The sequence below is a fragment of the Canis lupus genome, chromosome 11 (genome assembly GCF_003254725.2).
Source record: "Canis lupus dingo isolate Sandy chromosome 11, ASM325472v2, whole genome shotgun sequence".
In the NCBI taxonomy this organism is placed as follows: Eukaryota; Metazoa; Chordata; class Mammalia; order Carnivora; family Canidae; genus Canis; species Canis lupus.
The window spans coordinates 64,968,797-64,996,128 of NC_064253.1; the positions used below are offsets into that span (position 1 = coordinate 64,968,797).

General features: G+C 39.3%; 1 protein-coding gene across 3 annotated transcripts in view; it reads right to left on the reverse strand.

Annotated features, from left to right (window-relative positions):
- Window positions 1-27,332, reverse strand: part of SVEP1 (sushi, von Willebrand factor type A, EGF and pentraxin domain containing 1) — a 182,189-nt gene that overhangs the window by 140,824 nt on the left and 14,033 nt on the right. For all 3 annotated transcript variants that reach the window (XM_025433368.3, XM_049116369.1, XM_049116368.1), the window contains exons 2-3: window positions 14,921-15,176; window positions 11,530-11,706 (exon numbers count right to left, since the gene is read on the reverse strand). In XM_025433368.3, the coding sequence (XP_025289153.3) occupies window positions 11,530-11,706; window positions 14,921-15,176 (433 nt within the window). The remainder of the gene's footprint in view (window positions 1-11,529; window positions 11,707-14,920; window positions 15,177-27,332) is intronic.

Consider the following 27,332-nt stretch of genomic DNA (forward strand, 5'->3'; position numbering starts at 1 on the left):
GGTCTCCAGGATCGCGCCCCGGGCCAAAGGCAGGCGCCAAACCGCTGTGCCACCCAGGGATCCCTGTCCATAAATTAAATCAGCTAAATATTGGCTCCAAGATTATGGTAAGAATATATTAATGCCCATTCTGGGGCACCTGCGTGGCTTAGTCAGTTAACATCTACCTTTGGCTCAGCTCATGGTTCCAGCGTCCTGGGATCGAGCCCCATGTCAGGTTCCCTGCTCAGCAGGGAGTCTGCTTCTCCCATTGCCCCTCCCCTTGCTTGTGCTTGCTCTCTCTCAAATAAATAAAAATAAGTAAATAAAATTAACGCACATTTTAAGTAAAATAGTTTTATCAGAAATGACTGGATTGCTAAAGGTTTTTAAAAATTTGTATTGTTTTGATTTTCCCAGACGTGATCAGATTTAAAAAAGCACTTCCATGTGAGATAGTAACATGGTAGTAGTTAGTAGGTAGTCCTTTCACGGGTCCTAGTAAAGTCTCTTTGGAGCACTTCCAGAAACTAGTGAAATAAATGAATGATTATAACAATTTTAATGATTGGGTAACAACTCCTTTTGCAAGTCAAAAGTATTCCAATTCTTCAGTTTCGATAAAATTGGAAGAGGACCTAAGGGAACAGTCAGCTAATAGATCATCTGCAATTTTTTTTTGATGATAGATAACTCATGTTATTTTTGGCACATAACTCAGGAGGAACTCAAAGAACTGAATGATGTCAATATAACACAACTCCTTCAAGCTCAATCCACATATTTGTATGAAGAAGTGTTTTCAGCACAAACCTACAAAAATGAAAAACAGAAACGAAATTGATACTGTATGCTGCTATCTTATTCTAATGATACAAGTCCACAGACACATGAAGTAATCAATGATCCATCTCATGAAGACATGAATCTCTCGTAGCATCTTATTTCTACAGGTAATAAGTATCAAAATAGCTTTGACAAATTACATACAAATAACAATAATAACGATCTAACAGTACTTTTGGTCACATAAAATTTAAAAGTGAATTTCAATGTATATCCACAATTTTTGTGGCAGAGTAGAATTCTGTGATCAATAAAAGGCTAAAATATAAAAATACATTGCATTTGAATTATGTGGCTCAAGTAGCATGGAAGAGATCTAAGAAAACAAGAAACTATGCAAAGTTTCTGCATTGAAAAAAGCTGCTTCACAAACAGCTACCACTAGAAGGAATCAAATTTGTTATATACTTCAATTTCAATGGGTACATTTAAAAGTGATATAATAGTTTTACTTTAAAAGCCAATAGAGTGTTATGGCAATACCATCTTTTAAAATCCCGCTGAAAAACTTCCTGTGGCTACTTAAAAATCAATAAGGAGAACATGGGTTTTCCATTTTTTTAGGGGTTACATGAGCAAATATTTAAAGATTGCTAATTGGCAGATGTTAAACGTTTTCCTTTGTGTCCTCTTCATTGTTAATGGAGTTACCTCTAAGGGGGCTAAGGAATAGAAGGAAAAAAGTAAGATTTTTATAATGTTAAGAATTGGTTATAATCCTTATTTTGATAATTTTAGAATTCTGGATACATTTTTATGAGTATTTTAAAAAACACAACATACTAGGACGTCTGGGTGGCTCAGCGGTTGAGCATCTGCCTTTGGCTCAGGGCGTGATCCTGGAGGCACGGGATCAAGTACCACATCAGGCTTCCTGCATGAAGCCTGCTTCTCCCTCTGCCTGTATCTCTGCCTCTCTCTCTGTATCTCTCATGAATAAATAAATAAAATCTTAAAAAAAAAAAACACACACACATCATACTGACTTTGGGAGGTCCCTGTTCAAGATGGCAATTTAGGAGGATCTTGGGCTCACCTCGTCCCAAGGACACCTTGACTCTACAGCTACCGATGGAAAAACTTCTGAAAAAAATCTAAAAACTGAGCAACGCCTACATATCAGACAAATAAGAGCAGGCCCACATCGAGGAGCATAGGAGAGGTTAGGACACAGTCTCGCTTTAAACCACATCCCTGCCTGGGGTGACCCACCACTGTGAGGAAACTTGAAGCCCAGGGTTTCTCCCTGAGGGTTGAAGGGTTTGAAGCCCACATCAGGCACCTGGACTTTTAAGCCTTGTAGCTGGGGGCACCTGGGTGGCTCAGTGGTTGAGCATCTGCCTTTGGCCCAGGTCGTGATCCCCAGATCAAGTCCCGTGTTGGGTTCCCCACAGGGAGCCTGCTTCTCCCTCTGCCTGTGTCTCTGCCTCTCTCTGTGTCTTTCATGAATAAATAAAATCTTTAAAAAAAAAAAAAACAAAATGAGACCTGTACCTGATTTATGAGGCCCAGAAACATCTAGTTTAGAAAACCAACCAGGCTCAAGGCTTGGGTCCCTGTTACCTGACAGAGCTGAAGCTCTACTAGGCTGTAAGCAACAGAGAAGCAGCTCTCACAGGGCTCCTGCCACTCACCTGCCCCACCCAGCCACAAGCAGACAATCCAGAGGCACCCAGACTTCCTGTGATGAGGCTCATTTGCTAACCTTCAAGGGTCAGCCTGGGGGGCAGGCATCTCAAGCAGCGCACAGCTAGATGCCTGCTGGCCGGCAGGCGCCATCTTCATGCTTGCTCTAGCCAGTGGGCACCATTTTGTTTATTTGTTTTAAATGCTAGGCTTTTTTCCTCCCCCTTTTTCCCAGCAGGCACCATCTGTACTCAGTCTCTCTGCCACACTCTACAGTGACAGTATCTCCCATCTGGTGCTCTGGCTTTGCAGCTGCCATCCAAAGGCTGCTTCTTGATCCCCTGGCTCTGGGGGCCTGGGGCTTGTGCTCTTGGGTGCCAGAGATGGTATCAATGGGAGAGAGAGTTTTGGGTAGGCTACCACCCCCAAGGTATTGTACAGACTGCAGACTGAAACACATCCCCTGTCCTTCTTTCAAAGAGGCCTGCTACTTGTCCTGGAGCTTGGCTTGCGGGCACAGGTCTCAGGTTTGGCGCACAGAAGCCTACCACTCTGAGGGAACCAAGGCAGGTGGACACAATCTTGGCGCTATCCCTCCGTCTCTGACAGCTCACCAATATCTCCCCGAAAGGAGCTTATACACTCCACTGGAGCCTCAATTTTTTATGACTGCCACCCAAGGGACACCTCTAGACCCCCTCTCTGTGGCTAGAGGGCTTATGCAAGCATTCCCACAAGACTATATATATTTGCATACTTTAAAAGCTGCTGCCTGATGGTCTGGCTTCTAATCAACCTGTAATCAGATGTCAACTGAGCTCCTCCCCTTTGGGACACTGTCCTGTCTTGGCTCACCCTCAACAACTAGGAGCCACTAACAATAAAAATGGCTGCTTGGACAATCACAAAATTTTGAGAGAACCAGAATTAAGGTTCATCTCTACATGAGGTCATTTCTTCAAGACTGGGAGAGGTGGCTGTTTTATCTAATACACAGAAACTAACACAGAGAATCAAGCAAAATGGAGAAATAGAGGAATAGATTTCAAACAAAAGAACAATATAAGACCTCAGGGGGAAAAAGAAACCTTAATACCTTAAAGAAATGGAGATAACCAATTTACCTGATAAAGTTCAAAGTAATGGGTCATAAAGATGCTCACTAAGCCCACAAGAAGAATGGATGAGCATGGTGAGAACTTCAATGGAAAGAGAGAAAATATAAAAAAGTACCAAAGAGAGGGGTGCCTGGGTGGCTCAGTTGGTTAAAAGAGTGACTCGATTTTGGCTCAGATCATGAGATAGAGCCCCAAGTTGGGCCCAGCATGGAGCCTAATTAGGATTCTCTCTCTCCTATCCCTCCCCCAGCCACACAGGCATGATTGTGTTCTCTATCTCTCTAAAAGAAGAGGAGGAGGAGGAGGAGGAGGAGGAGGAGGAGGAGGAGGAGGAGGAGGAGGAGGAGGAGAAGGAGAAGGAGGAGAAGGAGAAGGAGAAGGAGAAGAAGAAGAAGAAGAAGAAGAAGAAGAAGAAGAAGAAGAAGAAGAAGAAGAAGAAGAAGAAAAAAAAGAAGGAGAGAAAAGTACCAAACAGAAGTCACAGAGATGAAGAATACAATAACCAAGCTGAAAATAAAATTAATGACTTTGGAGTTTGGTGATGTGTCACACCTGTGATTATATGCATCCAATTCTCTACATTTCCCTGTTACAAAATCATGATAGACTGGAAAATGCACCATCAGGACCAAATACCTACCTTATTCAGTAGAAAACTGAACAAACTAGCCTATTCCAGTTACCCATGCTCCTTTTTAAGGTAATGGTAACCAGTGTTAAAACGATAGCAATATTCCCTCACAAAAAGCAAATATGTTGTACAAATTCCTTATACCTTACAAATCCATTATTAGGCACCACTGGGGATGTTTTTGGGGAAAAAAAGTCAGCTAAGCTCTGCTCAGAGAACAAGATTTCCAAATGTTTTGGTTTCCATTCAAGAATTTCTAGAGCTCTCTGTCCTCTCTCTTTCCAAAGAAATGACATAATATTTATACAGGAAAATGTCTGTGTGCAGCAGGAGGATGGGGATTTATGTTCATAATTTACATGTATAAGATACTTCCACACAAATAATTTAGTGTTTCTATTTCTACACTGTACCCTCCTTTTATGAAAAATAATATAGCTGGGGCTTTTGCTCATTGTCTAGCCCTCAGCCTTGGCCCTCATCCAGCTATAATTTTCAATCTGCAAATCATTCCAATTTCACTGAAATGGAGTCGATATCTGCAAAGGAGCAGTGTCCTCAAGATGCCTGTTGTCTTCATACTCTGCATCTCTCAAATCCCTCCAGGGGAAAGCTTAGAACATCTGCCATTGCTTGGATTTATAAGAGTTCACTGACTATTCACAACTGATTTGATGATCTAGCCATTAAAAATGACTCATCCAGGATATCAAACATACACTGAATTTGATTTATTGTTGTCAAAGATTAACCAAATGTAAATATTTGATATTAAAAAAATACATTCTTAAATTTTTCTTACCATATGCCTTCTAGCCTAGAGATCCTTTGGTGCTTCAGGCAGACATGGAATTTATGCAATTGTCTGAGATTTCAATATTCAGTTCTCACCCATTTAAGATTCTGATATTAAACTTGACCTCTGACCTACATCCTCTTTCCTGAGCACTTATTAAATGCCTCTGAAAGTAGGCAGTGGGCATACACAATTAATGTGTCAGTGGCTGTTAACGATGAAGGACATCATTATGAAGAAGGACAAAGAAAATAGCTGGGTGTGGTGGGGAAGGGAACCAGAAGAAGCATGAAAAAAGTTCTGAGGAATGAAATAACATGATATTTGGTGGAAACTATAACTAGCTTCAGCTTTTATCTCAAAGGGTAAAGACAGGCCAAATCAGGCAAAGCCTTTATGCCATGCTAAGATGCTTGAAGTTCATTCTATGAATGAGTAATAACTAAAAAACACTAAGCAGATCTGCATTTTCTATAACTCATTTTCTTCTTTTCCTTCCTAGTATTCAGTTAAAACATTATGAAGCTGCTATTTTGTGGGTAACAAATGATCAAATACCGATGACCTCGTAAGGGTCAAACTATGAGATTAAGTAACAAAACTTGAAATTGTATTTTTAATTGTGTGTTCATTTGTTAAATATCTGTCTCTATAGCTGGACTGTAGCCTCTGGAGCCAGACAACTTAGGTTTACTTCCCAGCTCTATTAGTTATATGACTCAGGACAAATTACTCAACCTCTCAGACTTGAAGTTTTCTTGTCTCTAAAATGAAACAATACTCTAAGAGTTATTATAAACATTAAGTTAGTTAACATATATGAATGCTTGGGGAAGGGCCTGGAATATCATAAGTGCCCTTTAAATATTAATTATTATCAGTTATTATTGCTGTCATCCTCATCACTGTCTAAATGCCACAGATGCAGGATGAAGAAAAGAATCCTAGAGCTAGAAATGGAAGCAACACCTTTTCATTAGACTCTACAGTTCTGTAGTACAGTTCCCTTGGCTGAAGTTCAATTACTAATCCTAAAGGAATACCGTCTCAAACCTTTAAATGTGGATGTGCAGTGTTAAAATTCCACACCTGAGGGACACCTGGGTGGTTTAGTCAGTTGGGCATCTCCCTTCAGTTCAGGTCATGATCTCAGGGTCCTGGGATCAAGCCTAGGGTCAAGCTCCCTGCTCAGCATGGAGTCTGCTTCTCTCTTTCACTCTGTGCCTCCTCCCCATTGGTGCTCACTCTCTTTCTCTCTCTCTCAAATAAATAAATGAAATCCTCAAAAAATTCCATACGTGAATTCTGAATTATACAAAATATTTACAGTAAATGAAGTTGACTTATGTAGTTCTTTAAAAAAAAAGAAACAAAATATCATAGGCCTTTTATAAAGCACTGATTTACAACAACAAAAAAAGGATTGATTTGCAAGTGTTCCTGGCCTTTCTCCATTTGTGGTTCCCCAGAGAGTGATGCAGACTCTAGAGGAGAGAAGGATAAGGAGTTTGAATTAGGGCTTGGAAGGCACATGTGTGCTTGAGTATGAATATAGGGAGGGTGTAGGGGAGGAATTTGAAGAGATAAGTACAGAAGAGTTATGGTTTCTAAGGGAAAGGATGATGAGAAAAGCAAGGCTTTAAGAATTGCTGTGGTCTACATAACCCTGTTTTGGAGTTAGAGTCAAGAAAAGGACTTGCACTATTTTGAAATTTATTTAGTTGCTGAACTAGATTTCTTTTATTGCAATGCCTCTCTGAGATTTGTCTATCTGGGGGATGAATCTGTGTTTCAAATTACAACTGTGTTTCAAATTCTCTTTCCCTAGCAAACTTTTTAGTATTAGTTGAACTTCTATCAGATATGGTTTCTATAGTCAGCGCCATAAACAAATGAATGAGACATACACGAACAAAGCATCATTCTACCTCGGATTATCTATTTATTTTATGGTCCTCCCTTCTGTAAAACCTATTAGCACATGCTCTCTAAGACCACCAGCTAAAAGCCTGTGATTGTTTTAAAATGAACTCAAAGAACTTTTGAGCCAAAGGAAATAAAAAACCAGTTCAAGCCTATTAGGAAATGTCTCATAAAATTGAACTCTTCGGTCAATTTCTTGCTAATATCTTCTAATGAATGTCTTCAAGCTCATGTTCAAGTTAAGATGTTCAGGATATAGGATGGATCCACAATGATTAAAATTGTTTTGTGCATCAAGGTCTTGTCCATGAAGCAGCTGCTTACTGTGACTGTGGTGCCCAGGCCATTTCAAGCAACAACACTGCCTTGCGTGGGGTTTAAGAGAGTCATTGTTTGAGAACCCAGGCAGTCCAGGTTGCTAATCACCAGAACAAAGAGGGAAAATGAGAAGAGCACAGTCATACCACAGTCATGGGCTTTCTTTGAAGTCTCTCAGCACCAGTGGAGACAATTGAAAGTGAAGGAGGGACCACACGAAGTTGGGAAACCTTGAGTCAGCTTCAGATCTGCCACTTACATCCCCTATGATCATGGGATGGAGTTTCCTCATCTCCCAACTGAGCAGTGAGCCAAGCCCTTACAATTAGCTCTAGCATTCTTTTCTATGAAATGAATTAACAACTATAATTTACCTCAGCCTATTTTTCCCTAATCAAACAAGCTCTGCTTTCTTCAACATCCTATGGCATATTATCCTGTTGCCCTCTCTCAGTATTCTTGATTTTCTTTTTTTTTTAATAATAAATTTATTTTTTATTGGTGTTCAATTTGCCAACATACAGAATAATGAATATATTATTATTATTATTAATGAAGATATTATTACCCAGTGCTCATCCCGTCAAGTGATTTTCATTGGATACTCATCAGGTAAAAACCGCATTCCAGGGGTGGCTGGGTGGCTCAGTTAAGTGTCTGACTCTTAATTTCAGCCCAGGCCATGATCTCAGGGTCGAGGGATCGAGCCCTGCATCAAGCTCTGCGCTGAGCATGGAATCTGCTTGGGATTCTTCTTCTCCCTGTCTCTCTGCCCCATCCCGGACTTGTGCAAATTCTCTCAAAATAAAACAAAACAAACAACTGCATTCCACCTTTGGTAGGTGCAAGGCTTCTTGATGGTATTCACCTGCATGCATAGGTCTTCCTTATCTTCCCATAGCAAAGTTTTACAAAATACACGGTGTCATTTATCTTCAAGTATCTCATACATGAGGTAACTACTTTAATATTCATTACCTTTCTCATAATAATATTTATATTATCTCACAATGATTAATAATAAAAGTACCACTGATTAAGAATTGATGTACCCGATACTACCAAAGCAATCTAAGTATATTCTCTCGACCTAAATATGTATATGTACATATATATATATATACATACACAGACAGACATATACCATTATTAAGCCCATACAGAAGAAACTGAGAATCAGAAAACATTGTCTAAAATCACATAGCTTCTAATTTGCAGGGGTTGAATTTGAGCCAGATCCTCCCATGTTTTTAAATACTCTGAGCGCAGTTCAGTGTCGATGGTCTCTAAAAAGCAATGTATATAAGAAGTTATTTTCAAAAATGCAAAATAAGGAGTGTAAGATCTTGGAAATAAGAGAACTTAGAGAAAAGTGTCCTGGGTCCCTTTTGGGGTCCTGCTGATGTCTGGCTATGCCATCTTGCACAAAATATTCATCTTTCCGAAGACCTCAATTTCCTCTTGTAGAATAAGGGAGACAATCTCTAAGGTTCCTTCTGGCTCTACGGAGGAATGATTTGTTTCTGAAAGGCATTGTTTCTACAATGAGGAAAAATACTCAGAATTTCAACTATTCAAAGCAAAGGTAACATCCTCTCTTGAGGCAAGAAAACAGCTATCGTCAAGGCATCTTCAGACCTTAGTTACAGGGACGATCTTAGTAGATCTTTCCCTGCAATTCCTTCCTTCCAGCACAGATCTTTTTACTTAATAGCACATATCACAGGCTGTGATTACAGACTGATTTGTGTGGTAGACTGTAAGTTCCCAGCAGGTGAGAGGACCATGTCAGTCTGCTCACCATTGAATCCCTGCCTGGTACCCAGCACAGGGCTTGGCATGAAAAACCAGCTCAGTAACATTTGTCGACTAGATCGATTTTAAGAGGGGCTCCTGGTTTCCAGGTTTTTCGTACTGGATGATTTAGAGCTAATATTTCTTTTCACCTTTCCTAAAGAGGTCTGGTGATGAGTCTTTCCTGCCACAGGGAAGATGTAATTAATTAATTTTCTCTTAGTTCCCAGCGTGTAAGAGAAGCTAGTGACAGGTGCTGCCTCCCACAAATCTACAAATCACAGCAAACACATTGGGGTTCCAATATTCCTTTTCCTAACCCCTTCCCAACAAATACTAAAGATGACAATAGGCACATTTGTATCGATGCAGTCATTTAAATCTCACTTGAAAGAAAGTAGTAAGCTGAGGCTTCCTAATTTAGAAGGGATGGGTAAATTAATCCTTTTGTGCTTGGTGTTCTTGGCAAGAACCAGCTGCAGAAGTACTCCTGTCCCCTCTATGGGCTCTACAGACAGGCCCACACAACCTCACTCATATTTCAGCCTGGAATGTGCAAGGAAGAGCAGCCACAGCCACTTGGGGAACCAGGGGTGGTGGGTTTGTGAACTGCCTCCTGTCTCATCCTGTCACTTACCCCTTGGGATGTGAGATTATAGGGCCATGGGGCTGTGGGGGCTGTAGCCCAGCATGGCTGAGGCTGTTGGGCAGCCACACAGCAGTGGCTTCTTGGCAAGGGACAGTTCAGTCTCTGACCACACGGAAAGCAGACATGCTGACTACAGCACAGAGCAAAGAAAATGAGAGCTTCTGCCTGTGTCTGGTGGGCTAGGATGAGAGGAGAGGAAAGGAGGGGGCGTTGGGGCGCGTGCCAAGCTGGGCTGTTGATGAAAGTGTGGGAAGATTCCAGGGGAGGCATGTTGCCAACTCAGAGGCAGTTGGGCTGATTTCTTTCCCCTTTCTTCTGCTTCAATGAGAATTCCTGCTGGGTGGGGTAGGAGCAGAGCCAAGAAAGGAGTGATTTGCTGGGTGAGCATGGACGCGCGGACCTCGGAAGTATGTGTCTGCCCACTGGGACCAGGGCCAGGGGAGGAAGGAGAAGTTAAATGAGGGGAACTGAGGGGCAACGGGAATAAAGGAGAATAAAAGAAGGACACAAAAGCAAATGTCCTATGAGAAAGAGAAAACAGGAAAGCGAGACAGCAGATCATGTAGACAGGGGAGAGACACAGTTCTGTGCCATAGAGCAAGCCTACCTCCCTCCTAAATGTCAGAATGAAATAATGCTCAAATGAAACAGGCAGCGAAAGACCACAGGGTACAGTAGAAAGTAAACCTACTGCTCCTAAGTTTTCCTGGTGGCTGTTCATTGCCATGAGAATACATGCTTCCCAAAGAGCAAATGCTGCCTTTTAGGCAAAACAGAAGAAGCAAAATGTTAACATGGAAAGCCACATACTACTTCTAAAGATTAGTAGAATATCATTTACAAGTATTTCCTTACAGAAAAAAAAAAAAAAGGACACCAGGGTCCTTAAATTGCTCTTCTTGGCCTTTCTGATAAAATATTACAAACATCAAGATCCTCTTGCAAGAAAATCTAGAGCAGGTTAAAATGACAAATGTCGATGAAGTGAGTTCTGCTGTGAAGTGATGCCACTTTTAGAGCTTTCTGAGGTCCCTTTGTGGAGATCTGTGAAGAGCTGTAAGATCATCAAGTGAATGTGGCATTTTTTGTGACAATCCCACAAGTTACATGCAGCCCCAGCACCAGAATCCCACCAGCTTCAATGTCCTACAGAGACAAAGGTATATTTTGGCTTAAGTGTCTATAGGACAGATTCGGTTATTGGTTGATGATAAATAGAAGACCCAGGGCATCTGGGTGGCTCAGTCAGTTAAGCGTCTGCCTTCAGCTCAGGTCATGATCCCAGGGTCTTGGGATCGAGCCCTACGCTGGGCTCTCTGCTCAGTGAGGAGTCCACTTCTCCCTCTCCCTCTCCCTCTGCCACTCCTCCTGCTTGTGCACTCTCTCTCTCTCTCTCTTTCTCTCAAACAAATAAATAAAATCTTACAAAAAACAAATAGAAGACCCCAAATCTTCCTCTTCCCAGGTTTCAAGAGGCCTTGCAAACTTCCTTTCTCCCTCTTAGACTTCAGCCACCACCATGTGAACAAGCCCAGGCTAGCTTGATAGAATCTGAGAGGCCACATAAAGGCCAACCTAATGGTGCTAGCCCATCATTATTGACCAGACTCCAGTCAGCTGATCCCCAAAGAGGTTAAAACCCCCCTCAACCTAGCTAAGATCAGCGAGGCAGCCCCCCCAACTCATAGCCAATGACAAATATGAGTCAGCACAGCTGAGACAAAAGGAGCTGCTCAGCTGACCCACAGATTCATGAGCAATAATCAATAAATGTTTTAAGCCATGGAGCTTGGGGATCTCTCTTATACAAGAGATAACTGATCCAATTACTCACAAACTGGAGACTCACCTGTGCATTCGTACTGCAGACCTTTCCCATAATAGCCCTTCTCACAGACGCACTCAAACTGACCCGTGTGTGTCCCACATTTGCAGCTTGCCATGCGGTCACAGCATTCCTTGCCAGCTTCACACAGATAGGAGCAATGGGACATATCCTCTTGAATAAAACTCCCAGAGGGCAGATCTATCAGTGACATATGACAGAGGGTAATAAAAAACAGATTAGCAGCTCGATGTCACATTCTCTAGTTACTAAAATTTAGGTACAAGTTGCAGAAAACATCTTTTCATATCCGTCCAATTCCCAACTGCACCCCACTCCCGCCCAAATATGAATGTGTGTTATTTGCACCACACAGGCTGGGGATTTGTTTCGGCCAGTTAAGCTATTTCAGTCTGGGACCTCATCATAAGCTTTCGAGGCCATGCAGGGTCAGGCAGAAATTAAGCGCTTCAGCAAGGAATCTCCAGATGCGGCAGGAAGTAACATAGTCGGTGCCACAGGTCACTCCCCTGGTTTCCACGCCAGCAGTGTTCCACTGCTTCAGTATGAAGTCGGGCAGCAGTAACTAGATTTCCAAAACTCTTTTTCCAAAAGATAAATAAAATTACAATCTTGACTGCCGCACGAGAGTTTTGATTATGGGCTGCTGGCTTTAGATACCATCATTTCTATACTTATTGGATAAAGACTTAGCAACCCCACACAGGTGTAATCATAGAATCAGAATATGGCTTATTTCTCAGTTGTGAGTAACTTATCACGTTTTACGTGAATGGAGATCATGCTGATTACTTGAGCCATGTTCTGAAGTGAGGCATGCTGAGAATTCAATAACTCAGGCAGAGTTGTCGAGAAAGTGACTTCACAGGGTCACTGGCTGATCCAGAATGAATGGCCTAGAATCAGGCAAATAATAGGTTCCATTCACTCTGTTGAAGAAGTTCAAAAGTCTTAGCCCAAATCCCTGGGCTGGTGCTCGGACCAGATATAGTGATGGGCCCCTCCTAGGAACTCAGATGCGGGAGTTCCAACAAGACACATGCACTGCAATTGAATATCTGGCAAGAAGATTGGTGATGGCTTCATTTAGGGAACATCTGTCTCTATTCATTAAGACTCTGAACAATACACAGGGGCAAAGTAAAAAGAAGACGCCAGCCCCAAGGGAAAGAGACCGGTACAATCAGGTACCCTATTAAAGCTCCATCTAACAGACTGTGGTGTGGGTAAAATGTCTGCAACATGAACACTTAGTTCTAAGGCACTGGGCCATGAGACGATTTGGCAATAGAGCAGCTTAGGAGGCAGAAAGATCTAGCTACCAAGACTGGTACACTGGCATTCAGGTATGGGAGAGGTTAAGTATATGTTTACACGAGGGGGAAAACTATTATTCTGTAACCCATGTTGATTGAGGATGGCCAGAAGCAGGCTGACCTGCTTCTTCTGAACATGGATGGTCTCGAGACCAAAAGTGGATCCATCCAAGTTGAAAGTAGCTTCACAGAACTTAAGGGCAGGGAAAATGAGACTCATTTCCTTTGATTTGATCATGTCTTTGCAGTAGGAACAGGATCTTTCCTTACCAAACCTGGAAACTCAATCGGAGAATTATGCATTCTAGATACTTGCTTATTGTAAAAGTGATGCCTTCCAAAACTCTGTTGCAATATTGTAACCAAAAGAACATTCTGTCCCACCGAGCTTCTGGGTCAACTTGGCCTTAGAGTTCTAGAAGAGCCCACTCCTAAGAGCAGAGGAATGGTATGACTGGAAATTAGTCCTCTACAACACAGCAGGTAACACCCATGATTTCAGAATCCATTTAGTCACAGCCACCCAGCCTTCCCACTCAACCTATCACTTTTCCCTGAGAAAAGGAGAAACAAAGGAAGCCCCAGAGTTACTGAACTGCTGCCATGTAATAACACTATACTTGGTAATACTTAAATATTTTATTTAATCCTCTTGACAAAACCATATGGTACACATTCTAATACTTCCATTTTAAAAGTAGAGGGGGACTCCTTGGTGGCTCAGTGGTTGGGAATCTGCCTTTGGCTCAGGTCATGGTCCTGGGGTCCTGGGATTGAGTCTCTGCATCAGGCTCCCCGCAATGAGCCTGCTTCTCCCTCTGCCTATGTCTCTGCCTCTCCCTGCGTGTCTCTTGTGATAAATACACTCTTTAAAAATAATAAAATAAAAAACAAAAGTAGAAGAAGTAAGGCTTGTAGATATTAGATAAATTGCTGAAGGTAATAATAATAGTGGACAGTTAATGAGGGCTTCGGTTAATATGCGCTCGGTAATTTTTCTAATCATTTTATATGTATTAACCTATTTAATCCTTGTGACAATCCTATAGAACAGGTACTCTTCTCATTCCCTATTCTATTTACAAGAAATCTAAGGGGTAAAAAGTTAAATAACTTGCCAAAAGCCACTCAGCCAGTAGGTGACTAAGATTTTTTGCTGTGTCCATAGTTACTCTGAGATCCTACTCTTTTTTTTTTCTTTTTTTTTTTTTTTTTTTTGAGATCCTACTCTTCAATGCTTCTCTTGGAACTATGATAGGGCTGACCTGCTTCTTCTGAACATCACTAATTGCTTGAAACTTCATGTGGCCATGATTTGCCCATCAAACTGAGTCTTTCACATGGATACCTGCAGGGATCAACTTGCTGTTTGGCTTTGGTCTGGGGCTGGATCTCCTGTCGTTTCCTCCCAATCCATACTTCCCCTCGTGGCTTACAAAGACACATGCCCATACCATGCCTGGAAGTTTGTCTAACCTAAATCATACAACTAAATATCCTTACAAATGGAGTATGAAGAACCCTACTAAATGGGTTTACTGACTTCATTCCTTTTTGTGGTAATGCTCTTCAACTTGTACATAATCTTACGTGTCTTAGAACTGTCAGGTCAAGAAGTATGCGTTAAGTGTTTATTGTCCTTACATCTTCATGTCTATTTCTGGAAACATTCTGGTGAGATTCACGATACATGTCTCTGAATGTTTACTCCCCCTCTCCAGATAACTGTAAATAGATCTAAGTCACGGCTTCCCGCTCTGTGTGTGGCCTTAAAACACACCTAAATTCATTCCATTGATTCTAACAGTTCCAGGTGGGAGCAGACGGGTAGTCTAGTAAAAATCCATCCCAGCTGTTGAAAAACAAAATAAAGCAAAGCAAATACTCTTGTTGCATGTCAGACTGTCACCTCTATTTAGGAAGCTCAACACAGCTCCTGCTACACTGAGGATACATGGGCATCCTGCTCAGTGAAGACTTTCATAGGGTTTGGTATTAGCCTCTAAGGGGTTTTCAGCCCTAAGAAAGAAGGAACTCCCATTTAAATGCATCACGTCAGGCCACTGGGTCTCCCTTACCTTCATGCAATGCACGGCGAGCTAAAGCCTCAAATTCTTCAAAACTGTGGAGAAGGTAGCAGTGCTCTTCCTTTGGGGTGGAAGCCATGTCATTTAGTTCTCGAATGTTCCCTTGCCATATGCCAAACGTGAAGATCTCTACTCCAAAGTCTCGCAGGGATGCTGCGACTGGCCTGGGGTCTCCCCCATTGGAATATCCATCAGTAATGAGGAATATAACTTTTGTTGAGTTTTCTCTAGAGTGACGAAGAATTTGCTGTAATGAAATAAAGTTAGCATGAGTTGGTATTGTGTTGGCCTATGTGCTTCCCTTCTTACATAAAACAGCATTTGTGAAGATCGTTAGCATGTCACAAGAGGGAGAACAAACACGGATCATTGAGAGTAAAACAGAAATAGGCACAGGCTAGCACCTGCAATAGTCTTCTCACAGACCCACAAAAAAACCTAAAAGCGCTTACAATGGGTCATTATCATCAGTGGCAGCATGCTCATCACTGCCATGAACCTTGGTAATGAAGAGCAGCACATGTTTATGGAATGAGCTCTTACTCATATTATCACTTATTGTTAAAACTACTTTTTACAAATTTTCAGGCTCTCAACACACAAGCCAAATCTGAGTCCTACGTGTCTATTTCCAAGTATATCCAGCTAGCTGCCCATCCACCTAGTTAGCTGAACCATTCCATGATCATATATCAAAAGCCTACTTAGAAGAAAATGTAACAGAAAATGTCTTTTCCAGAGTTAATAATGGCCAACCTACTTTCCATATTTGTTTTTCCACTGCTCCTCCACAACTGTAGAATTCATTCAACCCTTCATCTTTCCTGGACCACCCAGCATTAGCACAAAATCAGCTGGTTTTGGTGCTGTCCTATCTTTATGAGAAAATACTGATTTATTCAATCTGACACTTGGGCTTTATTTTATTTTAGGACAAGTGAGTTGTCCTTTATAATGTTATATGTTATCCCTCCTCTATAGATAGAAGGGAAAAAGTGAAACCTTTTTTTTTTTTTTCTTTAAAGGCATCTATTTATTGCCATTGATGCTCCGTACATCAAACTGTGAAAGCACAAGGAATCCAGCGGTGAATCTGACATTGTAATTAAATTGGCTGTTTTGCTTTTCATCAGAACTGGATAGGAAAGATAAAGAAGTGCCAGGGTATGTTTTCTGGCAAGTTCTTAGAAAGAATTCAATGTCTATTAGGCAATAATTCATGTACATTCAGTAGGTAGGAAGAACGACAATCATATCCTATGTTTTGCTAAAATTAAAAGGAGATGATAGGATTTAAAAAAAATAACAGCCTCAATTCACTTTAAGGGGCAGACTCAGCTACAAGCTCCAGATTCTCTCAGATTGTAAGATCCATGTCTCCATTAATATATGATTCATAGCTATTTATTCTAATTTAACGACTCCTACCAAATGTTACTGCTGTTTGTGAGCTAAAGATAAAGCCATTAAACATGAATTTAAAGACAATTCAATCAAACTAAAAATGACTTTGGAAAACATCTGGAAAACCAGCAATTTGCAAAGAAGTATTCAAACACTTCACCTCCTTCTCTCAAAAGCCTACTACAGCTAAGGACCAAAGAGAATCCGAAACTAGCTTGAAGAAGCTCCTTCTGGCCAAATAAAGGGCAATCTGAGTATCAATAAAAATAATAATTGAAGTGAATTTAAACGCATCATACATATTTACATTTTATCACAAACATTTACATTTAAATGTGTATAAACATTTATAGTTTCAGTTAGATCACACTGCAGGTGAAAAGCCCTATTGGGATGCCTGGTTGGCTCAGAGGTTTAGCATCTGCCTTTGGCTAAGTTCCTGATCCTGGGGTCCCGGGATCAAGTCCCTCATCAGGCTCCCTGCATGGAGCCTGCTTCTCCCTCTGCCTGTGTCTTTACCTCTCTCTCTGTGTCTCTACCTCTCTCTCTGTGTCTCTCATGAATAAATAAATGAAATCTTTAAAAAAAAGAAAAGAAAAACCCTATCAATAAAAACAATAATTGGAATGGCCTGAGATATACACACACCCACACACTTTTTTCATTCAGGACAACCTCTGAGGGGAAATCCAATGATCTGTAATGGGTGGCCTGAAGTGAGACATTATTCTATTTGTCTTTAAAGTTATACAACAGGCTTCGAAGGGTAACTCCTAGTTCCAGTAGTCCAAGATGTGGCAACTTGTGTTTATACTGGCTTTGCTTTTTACCACGTGATAAACTCTCCCTTTCTGAGTTGTTCTACTCTGAAATCATAACTTAACCTCCACAGACACTCCCCTAAGCTTCTGCTCATTTCGATTACTCTCTCTTCTACAAGACCATGGGAGCAAACTGTGAGCAAGACACTAAGAGAGTGAGAATTTGGATGGAAGTAGAGAGAGGGGAAAAAAAGCAAACGGTCTTGTTCAGTGTGGTACTCTGGACATTGTCCAGCACAGAGTACGTGTTCATAAGTATCTATTCAATGAATGAATTGAGGAGGGGGTGAATGGATAAACTCTAGGATACTCTGAAGACTGTTACTTGAGTGAGTTGGTCTTGAGGGAGCCGTAGGAATGTGCGGAATATTTGCGTGCACACACATAATTTATTTTGTATAGATTTGTACAAAAAAGATGAGGTTTTCTTGGTGTGCCTTTATTGTCCTTCTGAGCAAATACTATTTTATAACATTAATTTTGGCTCGCATCAATAATATTCCTTAACATTCAGGTTCGGATTTAGGGATTTAGCGGAGGTTTCTTGCCCTCCTGCTCATTGCATGCAAAACACATTAAGCTGTGATTCTATTTTTCTTCTCTTCTTGCAGGGAACTGGTAAGTATTTACAGGAACCATTATATCTGTTGGCACGACAATATATTAAGCTTAAAATAGTCAGAAGAATAGCAGGACTACTAGTCCAAGCAAAGAATTACACAAGATCTCGGTTTGGAATGCACTCTAAAAGACAGAGGAGGAGTGGATGATTTACTGAAAATATTTTACCCCTTTCCCCCAATCTTTCTGCTCTATCATACTTGAATAAAAACATAATTCAATAAAAACATTTTCATCCCACAGATCTAAGAAGTAAATAGATCTGTGGTAATGTTTGTGGAATGTGGTAGAAGCCTGGCACTTGATTCTCCTTTTAGTATTCCTGAAATAGTTTACATCATCTGCTCTCCTCTTGTAAGGCATTTTAGAAATAGAATTTTCTGGTCCAGACTATTGAATGAGCCAAACCCTCTGCTGCCCAAGTACAATGCAACATGGACTTCGTACGGCAAAAGGTTATCACCATCTGTATTGTATCAAGCCTCTGATTAGCTTGTATAAATATCTGGCAGGGAAGTAAGCTCCCCTTGTCCAGCAAAAGTCATTAGAATGATAAAAATGCAGGGTTGTGTAACATTGTTCTAACACCCGAGATCCATCACCATTACACAAGACTGCAACCCCACCCCTACCCCCCAAGGCAGGCCACAAGGGAACTGTTTTGAAAAATGGCCTTGAAAGAAGAAGAGAGGTCACCACAAATCTGACGTGGGGACCATATTTACCCTTGGGTTCCATTAATTAAAATACATGTAGATAAAATACCAACAACCCTCTGGCTCTCCACCATGGCCCCACTTGCCTGAAGAGAAGCTCAGAAGTCATCTTTGAAACTGTTTAAGTTGATACCTATTGTGACTCTATCAGAGCCACTCTCTTCCAGGGAGCCAGAAAGTAGTAAATACTGTCAGTGTTTCAACTTGTTTTCCACATATATTTTTTTCCTTGTTAGGAAACGTTAAGTACAAATAAGACATCATGAGCTGCTTCTAATACTTTCGACATCCTTCAAATTCTAAGATTTCACCAAGCTGCATCTGTTAGCTCATATTTTTCATTTGAATACTCAAATATTCTTCAATTCAAGCAATGTTTACGGTCCCGTACTTTTGCATAACATTTCTGGGGAAGTTCTTCATCTGTTGGCTCATCATTTTCTGGACTTCCAATATTCTATCCGTTTTTTCACGTTTATCTCCTCTTCCTTCCTTTGGAGCTTGGTAGAAATGTCTGAAGCTTTTGTTCCCTACCACTGTCTGTGCTTTATGCACGCTTGTGTCTCTTCCTTTGCCCTTCTAATTAAGAATCAATTGCAAAAAAAAAAAAAAAAAATGAATTGCATTTTATTTCTCTTGCGACAATATTTCTTTATCTTGCATAGTCTTTCTTTCTTCCAGTTTCCCAGCCCAGTATGTCCTCATGTCAGTCTGTAGTCTATCCCCTTGTTGTTTTCTTTAAAGATTTTATTAATTTATTCATGAGAGACACAGAGAGAGGGGCAGAGACACAGGTAGAGAGAGAAGCAGGCTCCACACAGGGAGCCCAATGCAGGACTCGATCCCGGGACCCCAAGATCACGCCCTGAGCCAAAGGCAGTCACTCAACTACTGAGCCACCCGGGTGCCCCTAGTTTATCCCCTTGTATCTCATCTTCATTTCATTGTGCTTTCTAGGATCTTGTTCTATTTTTCATAGGGAATTCTTGTACTTTATCTGTATCTTACATTCTATATTTTACTATATATAAATACTATATATATTTACATATAAATACATATTTTACTATATATATAAATAAATATATATATAAATACAGATAAAGTATCTGATCAAATAAAGTATTATTTGAAAACCAGGGGATGCCTGGGTGGCTTAGCAGTTGAGCATCTGCCTTCGGCTCAGCATCTTGGGATCCCAGGATCGAGTCCCGCATCATGCTCCCTGCATGGAGCCTGCTTCTCCCTCTGCCTGTGTCTCTGCCCCTCTCTCTGTGTCTCTCATGAATAAATAAATAATTTTTTTTTAAAGCAGAAGCTTTTCAAAGAAGCTGGAGGGAGAGGTTCTATCAGACAGCACAAGTAAAATAGATAGAACCTCATCCCAGGAGGAAAAATTACTATAAGCCAAGAGCAGGCCCATTGAAATAGTCTGTGAACCCAAAAACTGCAACAACAACTTGAAGATTTAGAAGAATACATAACTTAATACCAAGAGAGGAAGAAAGTAGTACAGTGCAGTGGGGATTGCATCACTAGGATTTAGGAAGTCACAGCCTCTATGAGAACAAGAATGGAAAGCCATGGAAAGAGAACAGGCTAAGAGGGAAACAGAGAAGTGTAGCACGGAGGATTTTATGAGAAAATTATGAAGGAAACACAAAACACAAGGAAAGACTTAAAAATCTACATTGTGGTAGTGAGATAAAATGTCAAAAATTCTAACTGATAAATTTAGTGCAAACTTTAATGTACAAGGCTGCTGACTAGTCTTACTTATAACTATAGAAATACAATTCCAAATAAATACTTCCAAACCAAATTCAAATAATACTCGAAGAATCTTTCTCCCTTATTCAATAAGGCTTATTACTCAAAGACAAAAATTGGTTAAAATTAGTAAATCCTTTGCTGTACTACAACATTGTAACTGTCCCAATTAAAAGAAAGTGATAACCCAAGATGCTAAAAGCACATTCAATAAAACTGATTTCTGCTATTTTAATAAAAAATTATGAATAAGACACCCCATTAATACAATTGTCTATTTCAAAGCAACACTATAAATCATGCTTAACTGTGAAACACCAGCTAATATCCTAATGAGATAAGAAGTGAATCTGTGATTCTATGTATTTTCACTATTATTTAAAATCCTTTTGAAATTCCCAGCCAAGGCAAAAAGACAGAAAACCAGAATAAATATTACACTTCTTAAAGATTTTTGCTGCTTCTTAAAAAATCAAAATTAGAAACAAGGAACAAACTGAAAATTCCATTCATCAAGCTTATCAAATAAAGTACTGAGGTCTTTATAAAAATCTTTTACACATCTCTAAGGAAAAATAAAGAAAAATAACAGAAATATAGGTGAGTGTTTTAACCAAAGAAAGCAAAGACAAAAAAATTCTATTTGTCAGAAAATGTACAGAACATTTAACTTCACTAACCAAAATAATGTATAACAGTAATACTACTTTTTCACTTCCCAAATAGCCAAAGACCTTCTTAATTAAAATTTGGTAATATTTATGGGGAAACAGATCTTCCTATTAGGGATGCAATGTGGACTGGTAATATTTGGAGTAATTGTGACAAGAGCCTTAAAAATTTCACACAATTTGAACTAAAATTCTACATCTAAAAATATCTTAAGGAAATAACTATGGATACATAGAAAAAAATAATTAAAAGGATACATAACCCAGAATAAAATGTAATATAAGAAAATGGAAACAGTATAAAATTCCAATAATATATATTGGTTAAAGAAATTACAGAGCAATCATGAAATATCATTACTATGATATTGCTGCATAATAATAAATTTTAAAAGTAACCAAATGTGACGATTTCATTACATTAGTGCACATGTATGTGTTCACATACTGCATGTGTGGGCATGTATGTATTAGTACGGCTGACAGTATATACATCAAAATGTTGACTATCTCCTGATAATGTATTTAGGGAGTTTTATTGACTTCTATATTGTAATTTTATATCATTTCTAAATTTTCCACTTTCTCCTCTCTATTCTTCCCCTAGGAAAGTCATGTGAACTCAGAACTTTGAGTCTCACCTATAGATAATGACCATTAAATCTATGTCAAATCAAACACTTTAACTCTCAAAATGAAGTTCCCTTGACCCAGCGAATACCTTTGCCTGTGTTCCATAGAACTTTCAAACTCAACATATCCTCTCCATGAACAAATTAGGGTTCCTTTCTCCTGTTTTCAAGATACATCAAATGTGGCACCAGTGTCTATCCCATTGTACAAGTCTACATCCAGGAGCTATTATGATGACTCCTCTCTGATCTATCACCTTTAGTAATCCATCCAGACTCATACCTTTATACTTCTGAATTATCTACCTACCTTGAAATCCTATATATCTAGCCTTGGTTCAGGTACTACTGTCTGGGTTATTGAAAAGCAAGAGTTCTTTCAGGTGTCTCTAGCTGAAGTTGCTCTTCTTTCAAACTCATTTTTGGACCTATCCTCAAAGCTATTATTCTGAAATAGTAATCCAATCATGTTTTAAAGCTTCCATTATTTTCCCTCTATCTATAAAGTTTAAATTTCTTTACATGTCCTTAGACTAATCAGTCCTATACTTCCAACCACATCCCCTGGCACACTCATCTCCTGTGTACTTCCTATGTTCCTCTCACACTATGTTCTCACCACACGGATCTATGTAAAGGTTTTGGAACATCCATTCTTTCCTTGTGTTTGCAATACTTGAAAGTTCTTTAAGATTTTATTTATTTATTCATGATGGACACAGAGAGAGAGAGAGAGAGAGGCAGAGACATAGGCAGAAGGAGAAGTAGGCTCCATGCAGGAAGCCCGATGCGGGACTCAATTCCAGGACCTGAGGATCACACCCTGAGCCAAAGGCAGACACTCAAGTGCTGAGCCACCCAGGCATCCCAATACCTGAAAGTTCTTAACAAATCTTTCTCATCTCCTAATATGTCTATCTTAACTATTTTTTTAAAGATTTTATTTATTTATTTATTCATGGGAGGGTGGGGGGAGAAGGAGAGACACAGACAGAGGAGAAGCAGGCTCCATGCAGGGAGCCCGATGTAGGACTTGATCCCCGGATTCCAGGATTACACCCTAGGTCGAAGGCAGGGGCTATACCGCCGAGCCAACCAGGGATCCCCTCTATCTTAACTCTTATCGACCTTTCAAAATCTAGATCAAGGTTCACCTTGTCTTTGAAACTTTCCCAAATTCTTCTGCTGTGTAGAAAATATTAAGTCCAACTCAACGATTCCACAACATTCCATTACACTAACCCCATCATAATTGTAGTTAACTTATCTGACTATATCCCCAAGCTAAACAAAAGATACTCTATGGCAGGGATTAATTCTTATATTTTCACCTTGTTGATGATAAAAAAATAACTATGAAACAAGTGGATGAAAGAATCAATAAACGTGTGCTTTAGTTTTCACTAGTTATATGTTCAACATGAAGAATAAACTAATACGTTCTAAGCCAAACACTATTCTCACAGTAAATCCTTTTCTGCAGTTTGTGAAATGAAAACTCTTATAAATGTTATATCTAAACTTATTTCACCAAATCTGTATGAAGCCTATATTACATATGAGGCCTGTGCTAGGGTTTTTACTTATACTACTTGATGATACAACAGAACCATTAACTAAAAACCAAACCAAAACTAAAACAATGACAAAAGTAACCTGGGAAGAATATTCTACAGTACCTAAGTTTTCCTATTTACATTATAATACAAAATAGATCATATTTAGGTATTTTTGTATGTCTCATTTAAGTATTTACTCAGACTTCACAGACTGCAATTCTAACATAAAAAAAAAAAAATCTTGGCTCAAATAACATTAGGCTATTTGTTACAGTCTAGCCAAATTACAGAAGAACCAGAGGGTCAAAAAAGAGCTTAAGCTTCAGATTTATGGTCACAGAGTTTTTCCACCCACATACATGCTTTCATTATTAAAACATGGACACAAATCGTTATCAAATGGACCCAAAGGGACAGTACATCAAATTGGGAAATGGTGTGCACAGGAGTTGATGAGTAGCAGACTAAATTCAGACTGTAAAAACAAGGATAAATAGGCAAAAGACCAAGCAAACTTCCCATAATGCTGAATTCCACTATTCATTCTATAGACACACAAAGAATAAAGAAAATCTGAATAGCGAAGAGCATAGTCATCAGAATCCAAATAAAAATGAAAAAGAGCTAAATGACATGTCACTTTAGGCAAATTGTTAATTTGCTACAAAGATAAAATCAAACCCAACTTTACTATTAATTTCATTATGAATAAATGCATAAAGTGATTTCAGCTGACATGTTAAATGCCTATGCAAGTGACCAAGTAAGAGCCTTTAAAGTCAAAGATAATATGGAACTTATTCATGTTCTTCACATTAAGGAGGGCAAAGGAGAAAAAATAAAATGATCTCAAATGATATTTGGACATCAGTTTATAATTTTACAAATGACTGAGGAAAAAATATAGCAGCAATTACTTAATAACACAGTTATTAAAAACCAGTGGGCAAAATCGTGTTTGAAACATTCTCACTAAATTCAGGAAGAAGACAAGAATGCCCCATCACTTCTATGGGAGAAGTCCAGCTAATCTAATGAGGCAGGAAAGAGATCTAAGTATAATTTAAAAAAATTATTCCTATTTCAAAAAAAATCAAATTGGAAGGAAATATTGAGAGATGTTGAGAGTGATGCATGAGAATATTTTAACTACAAAATTATGTAGTAACAGCTGACCAATAATCCTTGAAAATTGAACTGTGGTAGATCTACATGGCAAAATACATTTAAAAGGTAATTTTAGGTACCATACGGGAAAATTTTCATTAAAATAAAATAAATTAAATCAGATTATAAATTAGAAACTGCAGCTTTACTGCATATTTACATAATTATATATGCATTTACACATATACATAAAAAGAGAGATAAAACTATAATAGTTACTATATTTTCCTATTTTATCTAATATTATTAATGGGGACATGACTCCTATAAAAAAGGAAAGAAACAAAAATTATTTTTTAGAGAAACACATGCAAACGGAAGTTAGCAAAGACTTTGGTTACCCCCAAAATTAAAGGTATCTGCACAGTTTCAAGATAAAAATTCAGAAATGATGTTTTAACCACACTTGGCTGGCAATAAAAATTGGATATTAACTGTATTAGCTTAAAGAAAGTAGGAAATTTATTAGAAACGTATAGAAATATCTCTTCAAATCCAAGAGCAGAGAGAAATACTGAGGCCCAAGAGGGCTAGAACCAGGGGAAACCTGGGTGGCATAGTTGGTTCATTGTCTGACTCTTGGTTTAGCTCGGGTCAGGTCATGATGTCAAAGCCTAGAGTTGAGTCAGAGTCCATGCTCAGCAGGGAACCTGTTTGAGATTCTCTCTCACTCCCCCTCTGCTCCTCCTACTCATGTTCTCTCTCTCTCTAAAATAATAAAGTTTTTGTTGTTTTGTTTTGTTTTGTTTTATAAAGGGGAGGAACTGGAACCGGGAACATTCAAGCTGCAGAAACCAGTGGCTACTCCTCCAACCTTCCATCTGTGTCCTTCTAGGGCCATGTTGTATCTTGTCTCGGTTTTTATCAACACATCTTCATTCTCTCCTTACATTGATAGAATTCCTCTGGTTTTCTGTGCACAGTCTTAACTTTATATTCCCCACCTACTGGTCCCCCCACCCCAAAAAACCTACTTTCTTGGAGCATTTTTATGCCCTACTTCAAATTCTCGAGAGAAAGAATATAAATGATCCATCTCAACCTCTGAATTGCCCCTCTCAATCCAAACAGAAAGGGGCAGCCTCTCTAGGTGGGCAAAGGACTCAGGACGGGTACGATTCTCTGAGAAAATGACTGGTAATGGACTCAGACTATAGAAGAAATGAGCTACAAAGAAAAGAGAGAATTGAATGCTATGCTTGGACTTATCCAGTAGAAAAACTGTTTTGAAACAGTTTATCAGAGTAAACTGTTCTTCCAGAAAAGCAGCAAATGCCAGGGAACAGCGTAGATTTTTGGGAGAATTCAACTGTAAAAAATTTCCTCAGAAAGCAGAAAAATCTTATTTATGAATCAAAGCTGTCAGGAAAGAAATGATGTCTTCTTACAAGGTATATTAATAGCATCTATGAAGAAAAAATTTATCAGGAGCTTAGACAATATAAAGGGCACAGATAACCTAACCACTACATTGCAAGTATTTTGGCTTCAGGAAAAACCTAACTTTTCAAAAGGCCAGATATACTTCAAATCAAATGTACTGACACATGGAAATTCAAATGAGGTCAAGGTTGAGGGGAGATTTTAAGTTCGTGAACCTACTGTGTATTTTATTTGTTATAGTTATCTTAAATTTATCAAAAAACACATTTAATTGGGATATTTATTAGCGTTCCAAATAAATGACACTTTGTTTTGCTTTTCTTTTTTTTGTCTGTTTTGTTTTGTATTTTGGCTTGTATAAATGACCACATCAATTACTATTCTAGAGCAAGACTCTGTATTTCATATATTTAAAAACAACAAGCCTGAAATTAAACCCCAAACGATTTAATGTTGAATAAATTAGAAGACCTATTATACATATCCTTAAATCATCTATCAGTGACTCTAGTAATGTACACATTTGTAATTACTCAAAAATGTTGACTTTTAAAACTACTTTGAGAGTAATATAGTCTGGTGGATTAACCTATTCTTATAATTTAATTACATGCTTGCACTTTCCACAGTGACAGTGTTCCCTAACTACGCACTAGATACATAAATAAATCTAGTTCATTGCCTAAGGTATTTAAAGAAAGATTTTTCCAAGCATTGATGATCATGGAGCTGATTGCTAAAGCGAGGGTTCTTTTTACCTGAAGAAACAACTAGAATAGTCATAAGGAGATTTTCTTTTTGTTTTGTGATATGGGATGGCATACAAAAAAAAGAAAAAAACAGAATGTGATGATGCAGGGGAACACTGTGTATCCCAGATTAAGAGAAACTCAATTTAGTTTTGGAAGACCAAGTTTGGTATGGAGGTTTGGCATATACATGTATAAACTTAAGTTTGGGCCATATAATTTGAGAGAGGGACTAGATGTACCTAGGACAAAAGAAATGAATTCTGTTGAGTCATATCTGTAGTTTAATCAGGAGTGTGAAGTTGAGTACTGACTATGGATTAGAGAAAGCTAAGAATACAGGAACTAGATAAATGAAGAGGACAGAAGCAGGTATGTTGCAAATAGAAGATGATCTTTCACTGCCTCAGTGCCTTGGTCTCTGCAATGGCTGGTAGACATATCTGTTAAGGCATATGAGGTGAGAGATGCAAGCCAGTGAAAATATATTACATAAAAGTGGCTCAGGAAAGTCAATTCCCTGGACTAAATGGGGGTCAAGGGGGTGGGGGATAAGGGTGATGACTTGGGACTAGTAGATGTTTAGAGAGTGTCCAAATGACAATCTCCAAATATTCACTCCTCCTGGTCCTGCATCTGCTCCATGTGGCCATCTGCTTGGTCATCCCCAGACCTAGTCCCCATGATGGCTGCCCTTTCTGCCTCAGGTCTTTGCAATGAACTTCGACGATAAGGATGTATCAGAGGGCCCTGCACCTACCAGATCTCCAGACAAGATAGCACAGGGTAGTACTACCTGGTGGTTAAGAATTTAGACGCTGGCTCAGACTGCCAGGATGTGGATCCCAGTACCTTGACTTACCAGCAGCATAACTTCGGTCAAATTACTTGTATTCTCCGTGTCTCAGTT